General features: G+C 40.3%; 1 protein-coding gene across 17 annotated transcripts in view; it reads left to right on the top strand.

The window, feature by feature from the left end:
- Positions 1–17,124, top strand: part of NRXN1 (neurexin 1) — a 1,201,358-nt gene that overhangs the window by 423,366 nt on the left and 760,868 nt on the right. For 9 of the 17 annotated variants that reach the window (XM_019497417.2, XM_019497413.2, XM_019497412.2 and 6 more), the window contains 3 exons: positions 12,746–13,047; positions 15,075–15,119; positions 16,045–16,206. In XM_019497417.2, coding sequence (XP_019352962.1) covers positions 12,746–13,047; positions 15,075–15,119; positions 16,045–16,206 — 509 coding nt within the window. The remainder of the gene's footprint in view (positions 1–12,745; positions 13,048–15,074; positions 15,120–16,044; positions 16,207–17,124) is intronic. The other 8 variants (XM_019497420.2, XM_019497419.2, XM_019497418.2 and 5 more) reach the window with 2 other exon arrangements.

Raw genomic sequence — 17,124 nt, 5'->3', positions numbered from 1 at the left:
AGTGTTCCCCTAATAATTGGAGTCAATATATGGAAAAAATTATAAATTACAGTAAAAGCTTTATCTGGCATCCATGGAGAATGAGGGATGCCGGATAACAAAATATGCTGGTTAATTGAGAGTCCTGAACAGGCATCTTTGCCTGTTTGTGCTGCTACTTCTCCTGCCGCATCTGGGATGTTACCACCCCTCCCGCAGGCCCTGAGGGACAGGGAGGCAGGCCCCGTGCAGCCAGCTATGCCCTGGGCTGTGGGGACTCAGCAGCGCAGGCTGCTTTGCCCTGGGCCATGGGGGCTCAGAGAAACTGGAAGTGCCGCAGTGGGCATTTCTGGTTTCACTTTACCTTAAAAGCTGGCATGCCGGTTAATAGAACATGCAGGCTTGTAAGGTGCTGGTTAATGGAGCTTTTACTGTAGTTCTAGTTTTCCATGTATGAATTCTTATTATTGGAGAGCCATCTTAACATCATTCACCCCTGCTACAGCAGGGAAAGCAGTGGTAGTGGGGCATGCAGTGGGATGGGAGGCAGGGGATTGGGCAGTAGGTAGCCCCCTTCCCCCACCACTTGTCCCTCTAGTTCCTGTTCCTTGCTTCCCCTCTGCAGCTTCTGCTTCCTACTTGCTCCTCATAGCTTCTGCTCTGCCTCCCCCATTTACTGTCAGGCACTGCTCTGGCTTTGCTCCACTCCCTCCCAGGCACAGAGCACAACGAAGCTCCAGCCCCTATCACAGCCATGCAGTGATAGCAGCTCTAGCCCCAGCAGATTGCTGCATGGCTGGGCAGAGGCTATGTTACTATGTACTCCATACTGAGGAGAGAATGGAGCCAGATCCATGACTGATAGCAAGCAGGGCAGTGGGGGCAGGTGGGAGAGGGGGCAAAAATCTGCTTGGGCCAGGTGGTCTTTATGGCTCTGATTCTGGTCCCAAGTCTGGATCCACCTGCCTGTCTCCACCAACCTTGTACTTGCCCCTTGCCCCTCACCATGCCTGTGCCTTTCTCCCCTGTGCCTGTGTCTGCCCATGCCTGTTAATACCTCCTTCCTGTCTTCCTTATGAACAGATCCAAGGAGGTGATACTTCCCCTTTATCGGGCGCTGGTCAGACCGCAGTTGGCATACTGCGTGCAGTTTTGGGCACCGCACTTCAAGAGGGATGTGGATAACCTGGAGAGGGTCCAGAGAAGGGCCACTCATATGGTTAAGGGCTTGCAGGCCAAGCCCTATAAGGAGAAACTGGGGCACCTGGACCTCTTCAGCCTCCTCAAGAGAAGGTTGAGAGGCGACCTTGTGGCTGCCTATAAGTTCATCACGGGGGCAGAGAAGGGAATTGGTGAGGTTTTATTCACCAAGGCGCCCCCGGGGGTTACAAGAAATAATGGCCACAAGCTAGCAGAGAGCAGATTTAGACTAGACATTAGGAAGAACTTCTTTACAGTTCGAGTGGCCAAGGTCTGGAATGGGCTCCCAAGGGAGGTGGTGCTCTCCCCTACCCTGGGGGTCTTCAAGAGGAGGTTAGATAGGCATCTAGCTGGGGTCATCTAAACCCAGCACTCTTTCCTGACTATGCAGGGGGTCGGACTCGATGATCTATTGAGGTCCCTTCTGACCCTAGCACCTATGAATCTTAACCCCTGCTCCCCTCCTGGCCACCCCTCCATTTAACTTATGCTGCAACTCTGCATCTCTGGGGCAGGCAGCAGCAGCCCCACCTGGCCCTAGCCAGGGAGAAATGGCAACAGTCCAGCTGGGCAGGGTCAGAGCTGGAGAGCCAGAGCCAGAGCAGAAAATAAGCAGGGGGAGGAAGGGGCAGCTTGATGCATGGGGCTGGTAGCAGGGGGAGCAGGGGTTGGGTAGGCAGGCACAAGCAGAGGGGCAGGCTGTGGGTTTCCCCTTCCCTCCATGGTCTTCCCCACACTACTCTCCATCACATGTTTCCTCCCCCATCAAATGGGATATTCCAGCCTGGAGCAGGCAGCAGCTCAGCTCCAGCTTCAGCCCAGGGCCAAAGCTGAACAGCCACCTGCTCCAGGCTGGTACTTGAATACAGACAAGGCTTTTTTTCACCCATGCTGATGGGGAGTGGGGAACCTCATCTCCAATTTGAGTAAATATGGTATTACAGTTATTTATCCAAGGCACTATTCTTGGTTCTGTAGAATCTGTATTTTACCGCAGCGGTCCATTTTAAGGAGAAATCCTTCAGTAGTGGAGAGATGTACCTTTTAGTAGAGACGAAAATACATTAGACTGGCTCCAAGGGGTGGCTCAAAGCCATCTTTGCTTCATTGTCTCCTGCTTCCTCCTTTCATATGAAGTAGAGTTTGACTGGCATAGATAAACTAGCCTACCAGTTATTATGTGAATTCATTAAATGTTACAATATGGAAACAAAAAGCTCAGACGTACAGGAATAAACACTCATTATATCCGTTGACTTCAGTGAGCTTTTTTTACACTGAGGTATTTGCAGAAATAATTGTGTACAGTACTACTCACCAAAAACTCCTGTAGCATAGCATACAGTACTTATGGAGACAATCAAACCTACTTTGAATATCTTCTTGAAATACTCTACTCACAATTTCACTAGATGTAGAAGCAAGCTCTGTGATCTTTTGTGTTGCAGACTCTTTTTTTTTTCAGTCGGGAAATGTAATCTCATAAGAGTTGAAATAAAAACTGTTCATCTCTTACCAAGGATACCTGTCAGAATATTTAAGTGATCTCCCTAATCTGTCAAAAATTTATTGAATTGCTTTGAAGCTTGCAAGCCAGTCTCTTAAAACACATTTATCTTAGAATTCTCTGATCTACAAGCTTTATTACAGCCATACTATCTACTGTGGAAGCGGGGGTTGAGAGAGACAGAAGGGTTGCTACTATATTCACAGCTGGGGCTGGAATAGAGTAGCAATAGAAGTTTCATTTCACTTCAGGAATGAGTTTATAGAGTGCCAAAAAACATAATTCTACATCTGAGAAGGCAGATCCTTCCAACTTCTCTGTTTGCTAACCTTACAACACCTTTACTGTTAGCCCTTAATTACTAAAACAGTGAGTTGCAAATGGAGCCAATGAAGCAGAACCAATTTAAATCAGAAGCAGCTCAATTCAAGTCAATGTACCAGTAATTACACTACTGGTGTTAAGTCCCTGATCTTTACAATTTAATACATGTAAATAAAACCAAACAAACTCTAACATAATTCCCTTAAGCATCCCACCGAAGGTTTGATTTGGTTAAATTCTTGAGCTGGTTGATTTTTGAGGCACAGCTCTAAGTTAATGCTCTTCTTTTTTGGTTCAGAAAAGAGCACAGAGGGTTTACCCCTTTGAAATCTTAGTCTCCAGCTAACATACCTGTCATTGTGTCAAAAGGAAGAAGGCTTGTCAAAAACAATTTCCCCTGTGTGTCTGTTGTTTTTTGAAAGTTTCTAGCCTGCGTTTTCTTTGTCACTTTCTGCAAAGCTTTTTTTTCCTTATGTGCTTTGATTGTGATATTACCCAACTTGTTCATTTTCCTCCCTACTCTGGTTCAACACTTTACTTTTTTTAGTCCTAAAAAGGTATAAAGGTTTCATCTTTTACCTACTGTGTATATAAGAAAATGTGTATCCATTTTGTCTGATTTTTGAGGCAGGAAAGTATTTCACATTGAGTCAGCTTTTTAATGGTTCTTAAATAAACATGGATTTCTGTTCCATGCTCTGAGAAAAAATAAAATAGGCAGTACAAAAAGCAGAATGAATTATATTTGCAAATGCTTTTTCCTATGACATAACTTCATTACATCCATACACTTGTGTATCAGCAGATTCATACTATCAGAAGCTAATGTCATAAAACAGACACTAACTCTTAGTCGCTCCTACCTTATTTGGGCATAGTTTTAACTAAAGCAAACCATGGAACCCCATTAACAAAAAAGGTCAATTGACAAAGATTTTGGGTTTTTTGGACTTAAAATTTAATCTACCCAAACTTGTTGGACCACCCAGGGAGAGTATCACAAAGTTACAGCACAAAGGAGCCCTCACTGTCACATGGGGTTCAATTTGTCATTGGAGGACAAATTGAACCTGCCATGATTACTAACAAAAACCCCAAGATAAACACTTGAGCTAATGAGAGGATCACAAAGATAATTTTCATGATTTGATTATTTTCATAATTAAAATTTAAGTGGAAGGAATTCATTAAATGTTCTCTCTTAATTGATCCTTTAACAAATGCCTTCATAAAAATATATTTATTTATATGCATCTTCCTATGACATTTGACATTGATACAGTATTTGTTTATTACTTGAAAATAAAATAGTCTAATGAAGGCAAGCTTAATGGGAAAACTACATCAAACAGAGCTACTATTGCTTTTGTAGTTTTTTAAAATAAAGTATATATTGGTGAATATTTCAGGACCCAACCTGTAGACAGTGAAGACAGGTACTATGCACTTGACTGTCCATGCCTTTAATAGTTTTGATGTTGAAAAGCTGGAAGTTCAATGTTATTGGAGACTTCAGTTTGGAACCTAGAAGGGAAAAAGTAATCTGTATTAAAGCTTCAGAGTTTAACTTTACTTAAATAAGAGTAGTTTAAGTCTATCAGCCTTATCCCTGCTTTTAGCCTATTTTGTTTCTGGACATGGATTTGAACCCCATTCATAACAAGTAGGGTATTGAAATTGGATTTCCCATTTTCTGACTTTTGTGGGTCTTAAGGCAATAATCGTCCACTTTGAATAAGATATATGGTACTGCCCATTGAGCACAGTTCCTCTCAGCACTGACACTTTTAGATGTCATGGTGAGCGACTGTGTTGCATGAGTTCTGACTTCATCTTCACTCTCACAACTAAGCTGCACCTTTCATTCCAATTTCCAATTATTCTTGTTTCTTTAGCAGCCTTAAATATCTGTCAAACATCACCAACTGGGGCCCCAAACAGTTCATCCAAATCCCTCCATTGACCTCTTTCTCAGCCTCTTATATATAATTAATGTGGCCCCTCCCTCCATGAGGTAAAGGCAGACCAGGTTGTTCTATGATTCATCTACATATACATTTTTGGAGAATCCCAGGACTCATGACACCTGGATCCTCATAGCACATGGATCCTTTGTGGGGGATATCTGGAGTACATGCACATACTGAGCAGTACTGAGCTGTGGGGTCACTATGGCTTCAACTGCTTTTGACTCTGCTGGGACCCAGCCAACTGAACTATATGGTAAATCATGAAACTGTGGGCTTTGAACTAATATCATGCATAATTTATATTGTCTGTAAGTAGGTGCAAAAGTGCTGCTTAAAATGTGTGTTTATGGAGTACCTGTGCTAAATCTTGCAGTAGTTAAAAAAAAAAAGTAAAATGCATCAATTCTGGACAGACTAAGTTAATGGGTACCACATGAAAATTACTACAGCTATCTTTATTTGAAAGTCATTTTTTTTCAAATTTGCTTATCATGTCATGTGCTAAGGGAGACCAGGATCTAACAGTAGGGATGGGGGGGGGGGGGGGAGGGGGAGGTGCGGAGAGAAGATGGCAGGGCAGAGGGCAAAGGGGCTACCTGATCTCCCATATTTATTTTTCCCATTGTAGTAGTGGGAGGGAGACAAATTCAAGACAGACCTCCAATAATTAGATTCTATACCTGGAAAATTGCATCCAATATATACATTTTCCATCTATAAAAACAGATTATTGGTGGGGTCATCTTATAATCAGGTTAATCTTATATTTGGGCAAGTACAGTATATCAATGTGTAAATAAAATTTTAAAGCAAAATTAGGATGCCATATTTCAAAAAGTCAGATTTCATTCAACTCAAGGAGTTTTTGGTAGGGTGTCATGGGAGGAGAGACTGAAGGATAAAGATGTCTGGGAGGTTCCAAAAGGCACAGTGTTGGAAGTCCAACAAGAACCTGTCCCCACACGATGGAAGCACAAAAAGAATGGCAAGAGACCCATGTGTAACCACAAGGAACTTCTAAAATGCCTCAAATGCAGTACAACAGAATACAAGCAATGGAGGAATGGGCAGGTCAGCAAGGAAGCATACCAAGAAACACCAAGAACCTGCAGGGACCAAATGAGGAAGGCAGAGATAAAGAACAAGCTGCACCTGGCAAAGGAGGTCAGGGACAATAAGAATTCTATAAGTACATTGGCCAGAAAAGGATCAAGGAAGCTGTGGGTCCTTTTCTTAACAAGCCAGGGTAAACTACTAACTGAAGATGCAAATACCGATCTACTCAACAGCTACTTTGTTTCAGTCTTCATGAGAAAATAAAGCTGCAACTAGATACCTAATAAGGATTGTCTAGATAAGAAAGTGGGCAAACTGAGGGAGGTAATAACAAAAAGGACCGTCACAGAGCTTTTGCTGGCTCTGAATGAATTCAAGTCAGCAGGTGTGAATGAACTTCATCCCAGGGTACTGAAGAAATTAGCAGAGGAGATCTCAGAGCTGTTGGCAATGATCTTCATGAAGCCATGGGAGATGATTCAGGTACCAGAAAACTGGAAAAGGGTCAATATAATACCCCTTTATTAAACAGGCAAAAAGGAAGAACCGAGGAACTACAGACCAGTTAGCTTCCCCACAGTATCTAGGAAGTTACTGGAGCATATCCTAAAGAAGGCCATTTGCAAATATCTGGAGGAGTAAAGGCTGATCGGAAGCAGCCAGTATGAATTTATGAAAAACAAATTGTGTCAAACAAACTTGATTTCCCCCTTTGATAAAGTAACTATGTGGCTGGATGAGGGGAATGCTGTGGATATAGTGTATCTGGGCTTCAGAAAGGCTTTTGACAAAGTTCTGCATGACCTTCTAAAATATTGGAGAAATGTGGACTAGATAAAACTACTACAAGGTGGATAGATAACTGGCTAAGTAGCCATAATACAAAGGGTAATTATTAATAGGTCCATGTCAGAAATGAAGGAGGTTTCAAATGGAGTTCCACAGCGGTCTGTCCTGGGCCAGTTGCTGTTCATTATTTTTTTTATGATTTGGATTCTGGCATAGAAAGCTTCTTGAGCAAGTTTGCAGATGACATGAAACTGGGAAGGATGCAAACAGGGAGGATGCAAGTGCAATTGAGTAGGATCTCGACACATTGGAAAGTTGAACTAGACCTAACAGGATTGAGTTCAAAGCAGACAAATACAAAGTGCTACGCCTTGGAAAGAATAATAAAAAATACAAATATAAAATGGGGGACACCTGGCCGGATGGCAGCAGCATGGAGAAGGATTTAGGATTCTTGGTAGGTCACAGACTCAATAGGAGTCTGCAGTGTGATGCAGCTGCACAAAGTTGGATGCAGTTTAGGATGCATCAAGCATTGGGTTCAAGACACAGGAGGTGATAGTGCCTCTCTACTCAGCACTGGTTAGACCTTACTTGCAGTAGTGTGTGCAGTTCTGGGCTCCACCTTTTAAAAAGGATATGGAGAAGTTAGAGAGGATTCAGAGGCAGGCAAAGATGATCAAGGACTTGAAAAGCAAGTTATATGAGGAGTGGCTTAAAGAATTAGGCATGTTCATCTTGTGGAAAAGGTACTTAAGAGGGGACATGATAGCAATCTTCAAATAGTTGAAGGGCTGCCATAAAGAAGAAAAAACCTTTTCTCTCTTGCTGCAGACAGGCAGATGTAGCCCAAAGGCTTGAAGTTGCAGCAAAGTAAGTTTAGATTGGATATCTGGAGAAATGTCTTCATTGGTACAATAATGAGGCAGTGCAATAGACTGCCTAAAGTTGTGGACTCTCCATCACGGGAGATGATCAAGAAGAGATTGGACAGCCACTGGTTGGGGATGATGTCGGTTCCTGGCTAGAGGGACTTGCCCCTCTGTTCAGGGTCAGACTGATCGCCGTATTTGGGGTCAGAAAGGCATTTCATCCCATAGCCAGATTGGTGTGGACTGTGGGAGTTTTTGCCTTCTGTAGTTAGGGACATAGCCCTCTATCTGGGATCTCTTGAGCATATATTGACAGTGTTTCATAGAAGAAGAAGGTTGGCAATCTTAAATTTAAAAAAATAACCCAAATCCCTACATATTAATTGATTTCAAATTTTAACGTATACAAAGGGCAACATAACACCTACACAGAATAAAATTAAGAAGAAAATTAATATTTTTGTAAAACTCTATTGGGATAATGTGTAAAGATCACTAATTCTATCTGTTGTTAATGACTTATCATTGGTGATATTACCAGGAGGTGCTGCTGACCTCATTACAGAAACCTCAAGAAATGGAAACAAGTTCAAAAACTAAAACTGAATTCGGTTGAGTGCATAATCCATTATGGTATTGATTGAAGAAGAAGCTGCAGAAGAATAAGAATTCAGAGATTATCTTCAGTGATTTTCCTGAAAGGCCATCCAATGGGACACATATTAAATAGATGTTTGTCAGTCACTGCTGCACTGATTTGATCTTTCCAATGACAGCTCAAGCTGCTTTTTTCCAATAAAGAGGTGTAGAATTGCTGATTTGGCCTTTTATTTTCTTCCTCAAGGAAAATGCCATTAAGTCAAAAGATTTAGTCTTGAATACTTAAAGAAGGGCATGATAGGCACAAAAAAAAGTTAACCTTCTTAAAAGCTTTTTCAGATTGCCGTAAGCTGTGGATCTGTTTATAGTATTAGATCAGTATCCCAAATACAAGTGAATACTCTGTTTATTTCTGCATGTCCTACATTCAGGATCGATTTTAGAAACATGAATGTATTTTAGAGTGCGCATTTATAAAAATATTCCATTTACGAGAAGCAGTTTCCAGTGCATAGTGTGCATATATACACTTACTGAAAGATTGTTTGTTTATATCTTATATATTTATTGTTTTCTAAGGTATTAAGTATATAGTATGTACTGTAGAGCTTGTCACAGATGATGCAAATTAGATCTATTCTCTCTTAAAAATATATTCATGGTACTTTAATAGGTTTTTATTATAAACGCAGGGTTTCCCTAAATCTGTAATGAGTAAATTTGTTTTTTAATTTTTACTCTTTTATTAAATATTCATTAAGTGGGATCCATAGAACTCATACAGTCTGCTGCCTAGTGTATTGAAACCTCAGCAAATGCAGCATTTTGAAATTCTTTATGCAGAGTGAGCCACAGTTTTTTTTCCCCTGTTGAAACATGTTAGGGTTCAGTACACATTACTACCAATGTAGTTTCGTGCTCTGCATCTAGCACTGTGATTTGAATCAGAGAAATTTTATGCCCTGAAGAACCAATACAGCAAATTCTGCATATCCCTAGTGTATGGTGCAATAAATCTTTCTATCAGCTGTGTCTGATAGACTAGACAGTGGTGCAGACAGAATTAATAGATGATTCTAGATGCCCAAATTTACTTCCAATCTTTCCTATGAAGCCTTTCCCCCTTCCCTCAAATAAATAAATAAAACCCAAAAGCTACTGGTGTACAGGTTGTCAGGAATTTTCTGACAAAGTATTATCTTGTTCAGAAAAAAAATGTTCAGCCAAAAAATATTCTTTTATAGGGATCTTTGTACAAGAGAAAAAAAATCTCTGGTCCAGGATGGTAGGGAAATATGATGGAGAGAGAAAGAGAGGGAGTACAATAGTTGTCCAAGCTCCTCAACGTTAAGACATGGCCTTCTCTTCAGTGTTTTCTAATGGACACCTTAAACAGCTCCCTGCTTAGCATGGTTTCTGACTCTTGTCAGACCCAGTCTAGGGTGCCTAACTTGCCTTATGCATTGTATATAGAATTTAAGCACCTAGTGCATGGTTAGATGCTGAATGTTGCAATGCCTGTTTATGGACCAAGCCCTAAGTGACTTGCCCAAAACCCCAGGGGAATTCAAAGCAGGAAATGAAACACAAATCATTCAAATCGTCTGGCAGGTTAGAAGTTGCATTGAATTGTTATTTTCCCTTGTCAAATCTGGCCTCTTCTCAGCAACTGCTTGGACCCTGCCAGCAGTGTTAGTATGTGGGAGGGAGATCAGTGTTTGTAGTTAAGACAGAACTTTGAGTCAGGAAGCTTGGATGTTATCACTGAGTCTTTCACAGATTTTCTGTGTGAAGTTGGGCAGCTTACTCAGAACCCAATTTAAAAAGGATTTTTTTTTTCATTCAGGTAATATGGTCAGTCCTTGTTGGAAGGTAGTGGGATTACATGGTTGTGGTGATTTATTTGTTTGGTTTTTTTGAGTTCTTTCTTTGAGGGGATTTTTTTGAAGGGAAATTTGTCTTCCTAGGCAAACTTTTTTTTTTCCTTTTTTCTTGTCATTATACACGTAATTTGATGATAATATTACATTTCTCTCTGAAGAGGATACAAATTACTTGGATGTTCATGGGAGTAAAAGGGGATGGCTTGGTACAGTAGATCTGTTACATATATTAAATCTGTTTTAGCAATACCTTGCAGTGCAGTATGTATAAAATGCTATCAAATCAGAGTTGTAAATGCATTTACACAATTGAGAGTGCTTTACATGAACTTTGAACTAACTTTTCCCATGTGTAAATGAGTGTATATGCAGCAAAAAGTCAAGAATCAAGATATAGTCTGAATTCCTAGTGCACAATGTCATTGGGGCAGGATTCCATTCATACTGTTTAGTAGAAAAGGACTTTCTAGCATGTGTTTATATTATTCAAATAGTACCCAAGAGGGTACAGGACTTCCTTTTCTAGGACCTTGTCTAGATGGAAAAATACAATATAAATATATTCCCTTAAGTAACATAACACACGTTAAATATACTTTTGCCCTGACTGTGAACAAATACGATCATAAAAAGCATTGCGGTTGGTTGCTGTTTACTCAGGAAGGGCCTGAGAGCCCAGATCCTGAAAAGTATTTAAGTACCTAGTCTGACTGATTTAATTGATTTTAATTTTTTTTCTATTATATTTCAATGGAAGTTAGATACTTAAATGCCTTCCAGGAACAGAATTTGGGTTAAATATTAAGCTTAACTAAGGTGACCATAATAATTTGAGGGAAATCCAGGCCAGCGGGGCCAGGGGCTGCCAGTGCACACATGCATACACACATGCATAGCTCTGACCCCACAGCTTCCATGAGTATAGCCAGGCAGGACAGCATGGTGTGTGTGTGTGCGCGTGCATGTGCGCACACACATATACACAGCCCTGACCCCCATGCATGCAAACACACAGCCTGACCCTGCAGCTCACAGGAGCAGGGCTGGGCAGGACAGTGAGGCATGCACATGTGTGCATGCGTACACACACACGCGTGCCCCTGATCCACACATGAATACACGTACACACACACACACACACACACACACACACACACACAAAGAGCGCTCCAACCCTGTGGCTCCCAGGCATAGGGTTGGGCAGCACAGTGCAGCCCGCGCGCACACACACACACCCCCCCGACTCTGTGGCTCAGTGCACACACCCATCCCCTGACTCTAGCATGCAAGTCAATTCACTCACAGCCAACTGGGGTCCAGACCAGGGAGCAGTTCGTTGGCAGGGCTCCCTTGAGAAAATTGAAGCAAAAGGCATGAACCTCCACAGCACACCCTGCATTTGTGGCTGGTTTCCAATGAAATAAATAAAATTTTCCCCAATGACCCAGACACTGAGACAGCCTCCAAAACCTGGAACTGTCCTGGCCAATCCAGGACATATGGTCACCCTAAGCTTAACGTACCTGTGAACATGGCATGTGTCTAAGCCCTGAGGGTCAGATCCTATTCCATGTATTAGGTGCCTAATGTGATCCTATTCTATCCTGCTCGAGTCCCTGAAAAACAGCAAACACAAGTAAATGGCTCTTTCTAGCTGCTTGTGATTTAGTCTTAAGGCTAAGATGATGTGTTACAAAAGAAAAAGAATTAACATTTTTCAAGGACTCTAGCAGGATGGAATGGGATCATATTTAGGTGCCTATGCCTAGCTTGTCACCTACTAGGTAGAATAGGATCTGGCTCTAGCTTCTAAGTTGTGTTAAACACTGTTAGTCAACTTGTGTTAGTTAACCCTTTTCCTAGCAAGAGATGCTTTTCCAGTGGTTACTAAGGATTTCATAAGTAGTACTTAAGGGCACCTATACACGTGATTGAATTCAGCTAATTAGCAACCGTCAGAGCACTGAATTGAGTCTGCTGCAGGTCCACTGGAGCATGCTCATTAGCCCACTCCACCAGCTTCCGTGTCATGTGTATTCAGTGTCCCTGCATTTCAAAATGGTGGGGGTGCCTTAAGTAAAGCTCATTGAATGAGCACACACACGCACGCACACATACCCCTAACTAAAGCATTGAATGAGCTTTAGTTAAAGCACCCCTGCCACCATTTTGAAGCGAGGGATGCCGCATACAAGTGACACAACAGGCCCTTTAGTTATAGCCGCTCTAAGAGCCGCTCTAATTAAACCACCCCCTCCACCCCAGAGCACATGTATAGACGCCCTTTATGTGTAATTTTAAATTGTATTATATGCTAAATCTGTCAGTTTTTCTTAAGTTCTTCATAGATTGTAAGTATTTTAAATGCATTATATTAGACATTTTAAAGGCGATGAAGACCAAGCACTTGATGGTGATGTAATTAAAGTTAACTATAAAAAGAGCAGCTTTTTACTGATTTACTTTTTATCTAGCATCTCCAATTTATTGTTTATTTATTATTAACATTTGTTAATAATAATAATAATTAACATTTGTTAACAATTATTCACATTTGTTTCTCAGGAAAAGAAGAATACATTGCAACATTCAAGGGATCGGAATACTTCTGCTATGACTTATCACAGAACCCTATACAGAGCAGCAGTGATGAAATAACTCTGTCATTTAAAACTCTTCAGAGAAATGGACTTATGCTTCACACAGGAAAATCAGCTGATTATGTCAATCTTGCACTGAAAAATGGAGCTGTCTCCTTGGTCATTAATTTGGGCTCAGGGGCCTTTGAAGCACTGGTGGAACCTGTGAATGGGAAATTTAATGACAATGCCTGGCATGATGTGAAAGTAACCAGGAATCTGCGTCAGGTAACAGTACAATGGATACAAGAATAGCTGACTTTGTTTCTGCTACAGCTAAATCTTTGGTGATTTGAAATTCGAACAGTGTGACATTGGATGTTTAGCAAATATTTAAAAATAGCTTTTTATTTGCACAAAGAGGGATATTCCTGCCACACTTGAGCAGGGGCATATCTAGAAAGTAGTGGGGCTATGTGCTGTCTAAAAGAGAAAATCTTATAGTCAGAGATTTCAAAAGACTGCAGGTATTATACCTCTAGTACAATATTTTGCCCTTCCAGTCCTATATTAGACATGACTGCACACTGATAATTGTCCATAGGGTGCAAATTCCTTTAGCTGAATCACAGTTCTTTAATCTAAAGAAACTTTGTATCCATTTTTGTTTTAAAAAGTGGATTTAAGTTCGTTGTCACAATAACCCTCAGATAATGTTTTAGGAGGCATTTTGTGTATCATAGCCACATCTAACTGATCAAAGACAGCAACAAAAAATCTCTTATCAGCTCTAATCCTTTTAGCAGTTTGCATGCTTACTGTGCGGGTTTTGTGTTTAGTAGTTAATCCTAAGGTGGGGAGTAAAGGAAGTCCATGTATGTGTATATACTGTATAAGTTATCAAAATGAACATTATATGCACGTATTTGGCATTCAAATGCTATGTATGCTGTTTTCAAGTTTGGGGGCTGGATATTCAATGATACTTTACTGCTACTAAAATGTATAATTTTGTTAAGTGCTATATTTTCACTGCCCTATATGCCTTAAAATTCTATCCTTAACATATCTGTTATTTCTCTAAACAGTTGCAGCTTGATTGGACTATCTTTGGTCTCCCTTTACCAAAACAGCCCTTACTTGTGGAGCTGTTAACTTACCGTTCTAACCTCTTCTTTCCCTTTTCAAAAATGGTTTTTAACTCTTACTTTTCTGCTTGTTTTTCTAATAGTGAAGGAAATAGGTCACAATGAGCTTAGACTTGTAGTGCTATAAGTAGTTAAAAAAGAAAAGGAAAAGAAATTAAGAAAGTAACCCACAAGAATTTACAGTTGTATACCTAGTTTGGGTTACGCATGTATTAGCACATTAATGTGTGTATTTTTCCAAAATAGCATAGTTACAAGAATTTTGTTTGCACAATATTTAATTTATATTCCATTTTATATTTACTGGTAATAACAACAAAGTTGCAGAGTTACTTGAAAGAGGCAGCAAGGGACCCGCTTTCTAGATTTGCCTTTGCTCATGTTATCAGCCAAAACTGCAATTTGAAAGATTAAAGGGGAGGGTGGGGAAGGGTTTTCAGTTCACTTATAAAATGTAGATGTAAAGCAGGTGCATGTTCAGCAAGGCAGTTGCAGAAAATCCATTCTACTCATTCTATGTGTCAGGATCTTTGCTTTGTTTCATTGCAGTAAACTGTGATCCTAAAGTCCATCAATATGACCGAAAGAAGTTTTGGAGTTGAGAAGGATTCCTTGTGTGCTGTAAAACAAAACTAAACTAAAAAAATAAATAAATAAAAATAAAGATTAAAAAACTAAAAATAAAACAATTGAAGAGTAGGAGATGTGAATTAATTCCTACGAATTTGGGGGAAACAGTTTGGGGTGCAGGGAAAGCAGTGGTCAGCTGATGAGCTTTAGGCATTTTGATCCCTTTAGCCATTTTGAATGTCTGTCAGATGCATTCAGTGGAAGGAGGATGAAGGGAACATTACCGTATGTCTGTTTATGTTTAGTGGAGAGCTGATAAGTTCTGAAATATATTTACAAGACAAATACTATTGCTGTTACCTCTGTGGAGGCATATTTGTTAGTCTGCTTTTTTTTTCTTGTAAAATTTTTTTGCCCTTTTTCTATGTTACTAACATGCTTAATAACTAACATGTCATTCATGGAATGTTTCATTCTACTAACCGTTACCTGAACCAAATAATGTACTAACATGGTAGTGACCATCATATTTTTTAAGTAACAATCGTTATTCTGTTCACAGTTTTTAATTTCCTTTCTCCCCCCTTCTCCACAAAGCACTCAGGCATTGGACACGCTATGGTAAACAAACTACATTGTTCGGTAGATATCATTCTAATTGTTTCTTATTTTGGGTTTGCCGTGTGTTTTCTTTCTTTCTTTTAACTGTAGACATCATTAACAAAAGAGGAACTGCGGTTGGTACTCTTCTGCTTACTTTTAACTCCTTCTTTTCATCTGTTATTGACCTCCTTATTTTTTACCTGTTCCTGTCAAATTGTTTTTAATTCACATGTAGGGGCATCGTTAACATTACGAACGTTTGCATCAAGCTGTGATTAACTAACAAGGGATAAAGCTAAACTGTGGCTGGCCTGAGTGACTGCTGGCTCAGCCAGTTTCTAACCATTCATAATGCATGGCATGGAAACTTTGACTGGGAATGATGGAAATGCCACCTCCATACATCTTTACTTCATCACAAGCAGTTTGTTTCTTTTCGTTCCCTGTTTTCTTTCCTTTCTTTTTCTGATACTCTCTTTCCTGCATGTGCATAACAGTGTGCTGCTTACAATGATTGTTTTGCTGTTTTTCTTCCTTTGGCATGGAATTAGGCTCTTGCATGGTTTATAACTGCTGTTATATAGTACAAATAGTGATGGTGCTGAAAAAACAGCTTGTGCCTTTTATGTTAACAAGGTGCACGTTTTTATTAGTCAATGACAGACTACTAAACTTACTAATATGTACACCAGCTAAACTAACCTAGGAACATTCTACTAACACCATTTTTGTGTCTGCTAAATAACTTTTAAGTTGCAATAGGGACTATGCTGACACTAGTTCAACAATCAGACAACTCTTTAACTAGTTAGAGCTCCTAGGGGTAGTTGACTAGAAACCAAGACTAAACCTCAAACAGACATGAAAATGGGTTCCGCCTTAGGTCTCAAAACCAGGCATATCCCAGGACTGCAGTATGTAGGTCTGAGTATAGCGTGTCCTTTCCCTGTGCTTTGTTATCTAGGTGACAATATCAGTGGATGGAATTCTGACCACTACGGGCTACACGCAAGAAGACTACACCATGCTGGGTTCTGATGACTTTTTCTATGTTGGAGGCAGTCCTAGCACAGCAGACCTTCCAGGGTCACCAGTCAGTAACAACTTTATGGGCTGTCTCAAAGAGGTAAATTTCATCAGCCATTTATTCATAGCCAATACCAGATTGTGATTCCTGGAGATGGACAAAAATGGGACTCTCATATCCAAATCATTCCATATTTTTGTGTAGGCTTTCAGTATCTGAATCTTGTCCCTCAAGTCAATAATATAACCAAGATAGACACATTTCCTAGTATAGGTTGCTTCTAAAAGTTCATGTATATAGCTGAACTTGTGAACAGCCTAATAGATTCCTTTGCATCTGATTCCAAACTCTAGCCCAGTATGGAGCGTGCCATTTCTGTCTGTCTCTAAAGATTTCATGATTTAACTACAGTATTATCCAGCATCCTATGTTTTAAAAATATACTTGCTGAATTGCATTGATTTCCCTAAACAATAAACAGTATGATTGCTAGCATAACCTCACAATGCAAGGGATTTTCTTATCTTTTGATTCTCCTGTCTGAAAGGGAGTGTTGAGGGATCAGAAATACAAGTATATTCAGTCTTACAGTTCATTGCAGCAAGTTAATATTGATCTTCAATTTTAATCATGTGATGGGATTTACTGTATTGATTGACTGGAGTGTGCCAATGCTCCTATTGCGGCTTAAACCAGGAGGTTCCTAGTTAGGTTGTCTTGCCTCTCCATTGAGGATCAGACCAGTCAACATATTTGGGGTCAGGAAGGTATTTTACCCATGGTCAGATTGATTTGGATTGTGCATTTTTTTGTCTTTCTCTGTAGCTGCAGGCATGTTCCTCTTCTGGTATCTCCCAAGCACATTTTTAACAACTTTGCTGCAGCAGTATGTTGGCTTCTGTGGCCTCCCTGCTTTACCTGTGGTAGGTTAGGATATTACGACTTGTCTTGTGTCTGGGTTGACTGTGTAGTTTTGCTAGGGGGTTGGAGAATGGATTTGTATAGGATGTTTTAGAT

Source organism: Alligator mississippiensis, chromosome 1, assembly GCF_030867095.1.
Source record: "Alligator mississippiensis isolate rAllMis1 chromosome 1, rAllMis1, whole genome shotgun sequence".
Lineage (NCBI taxonomy): Eukaryota > Metazoa > Chordata > Crocodylia > Alligatoridae > Alligator > Alligator mississippiensis.
This window is presented reverse-complemented; position numbering and strand designations above follow the sequence as displayed.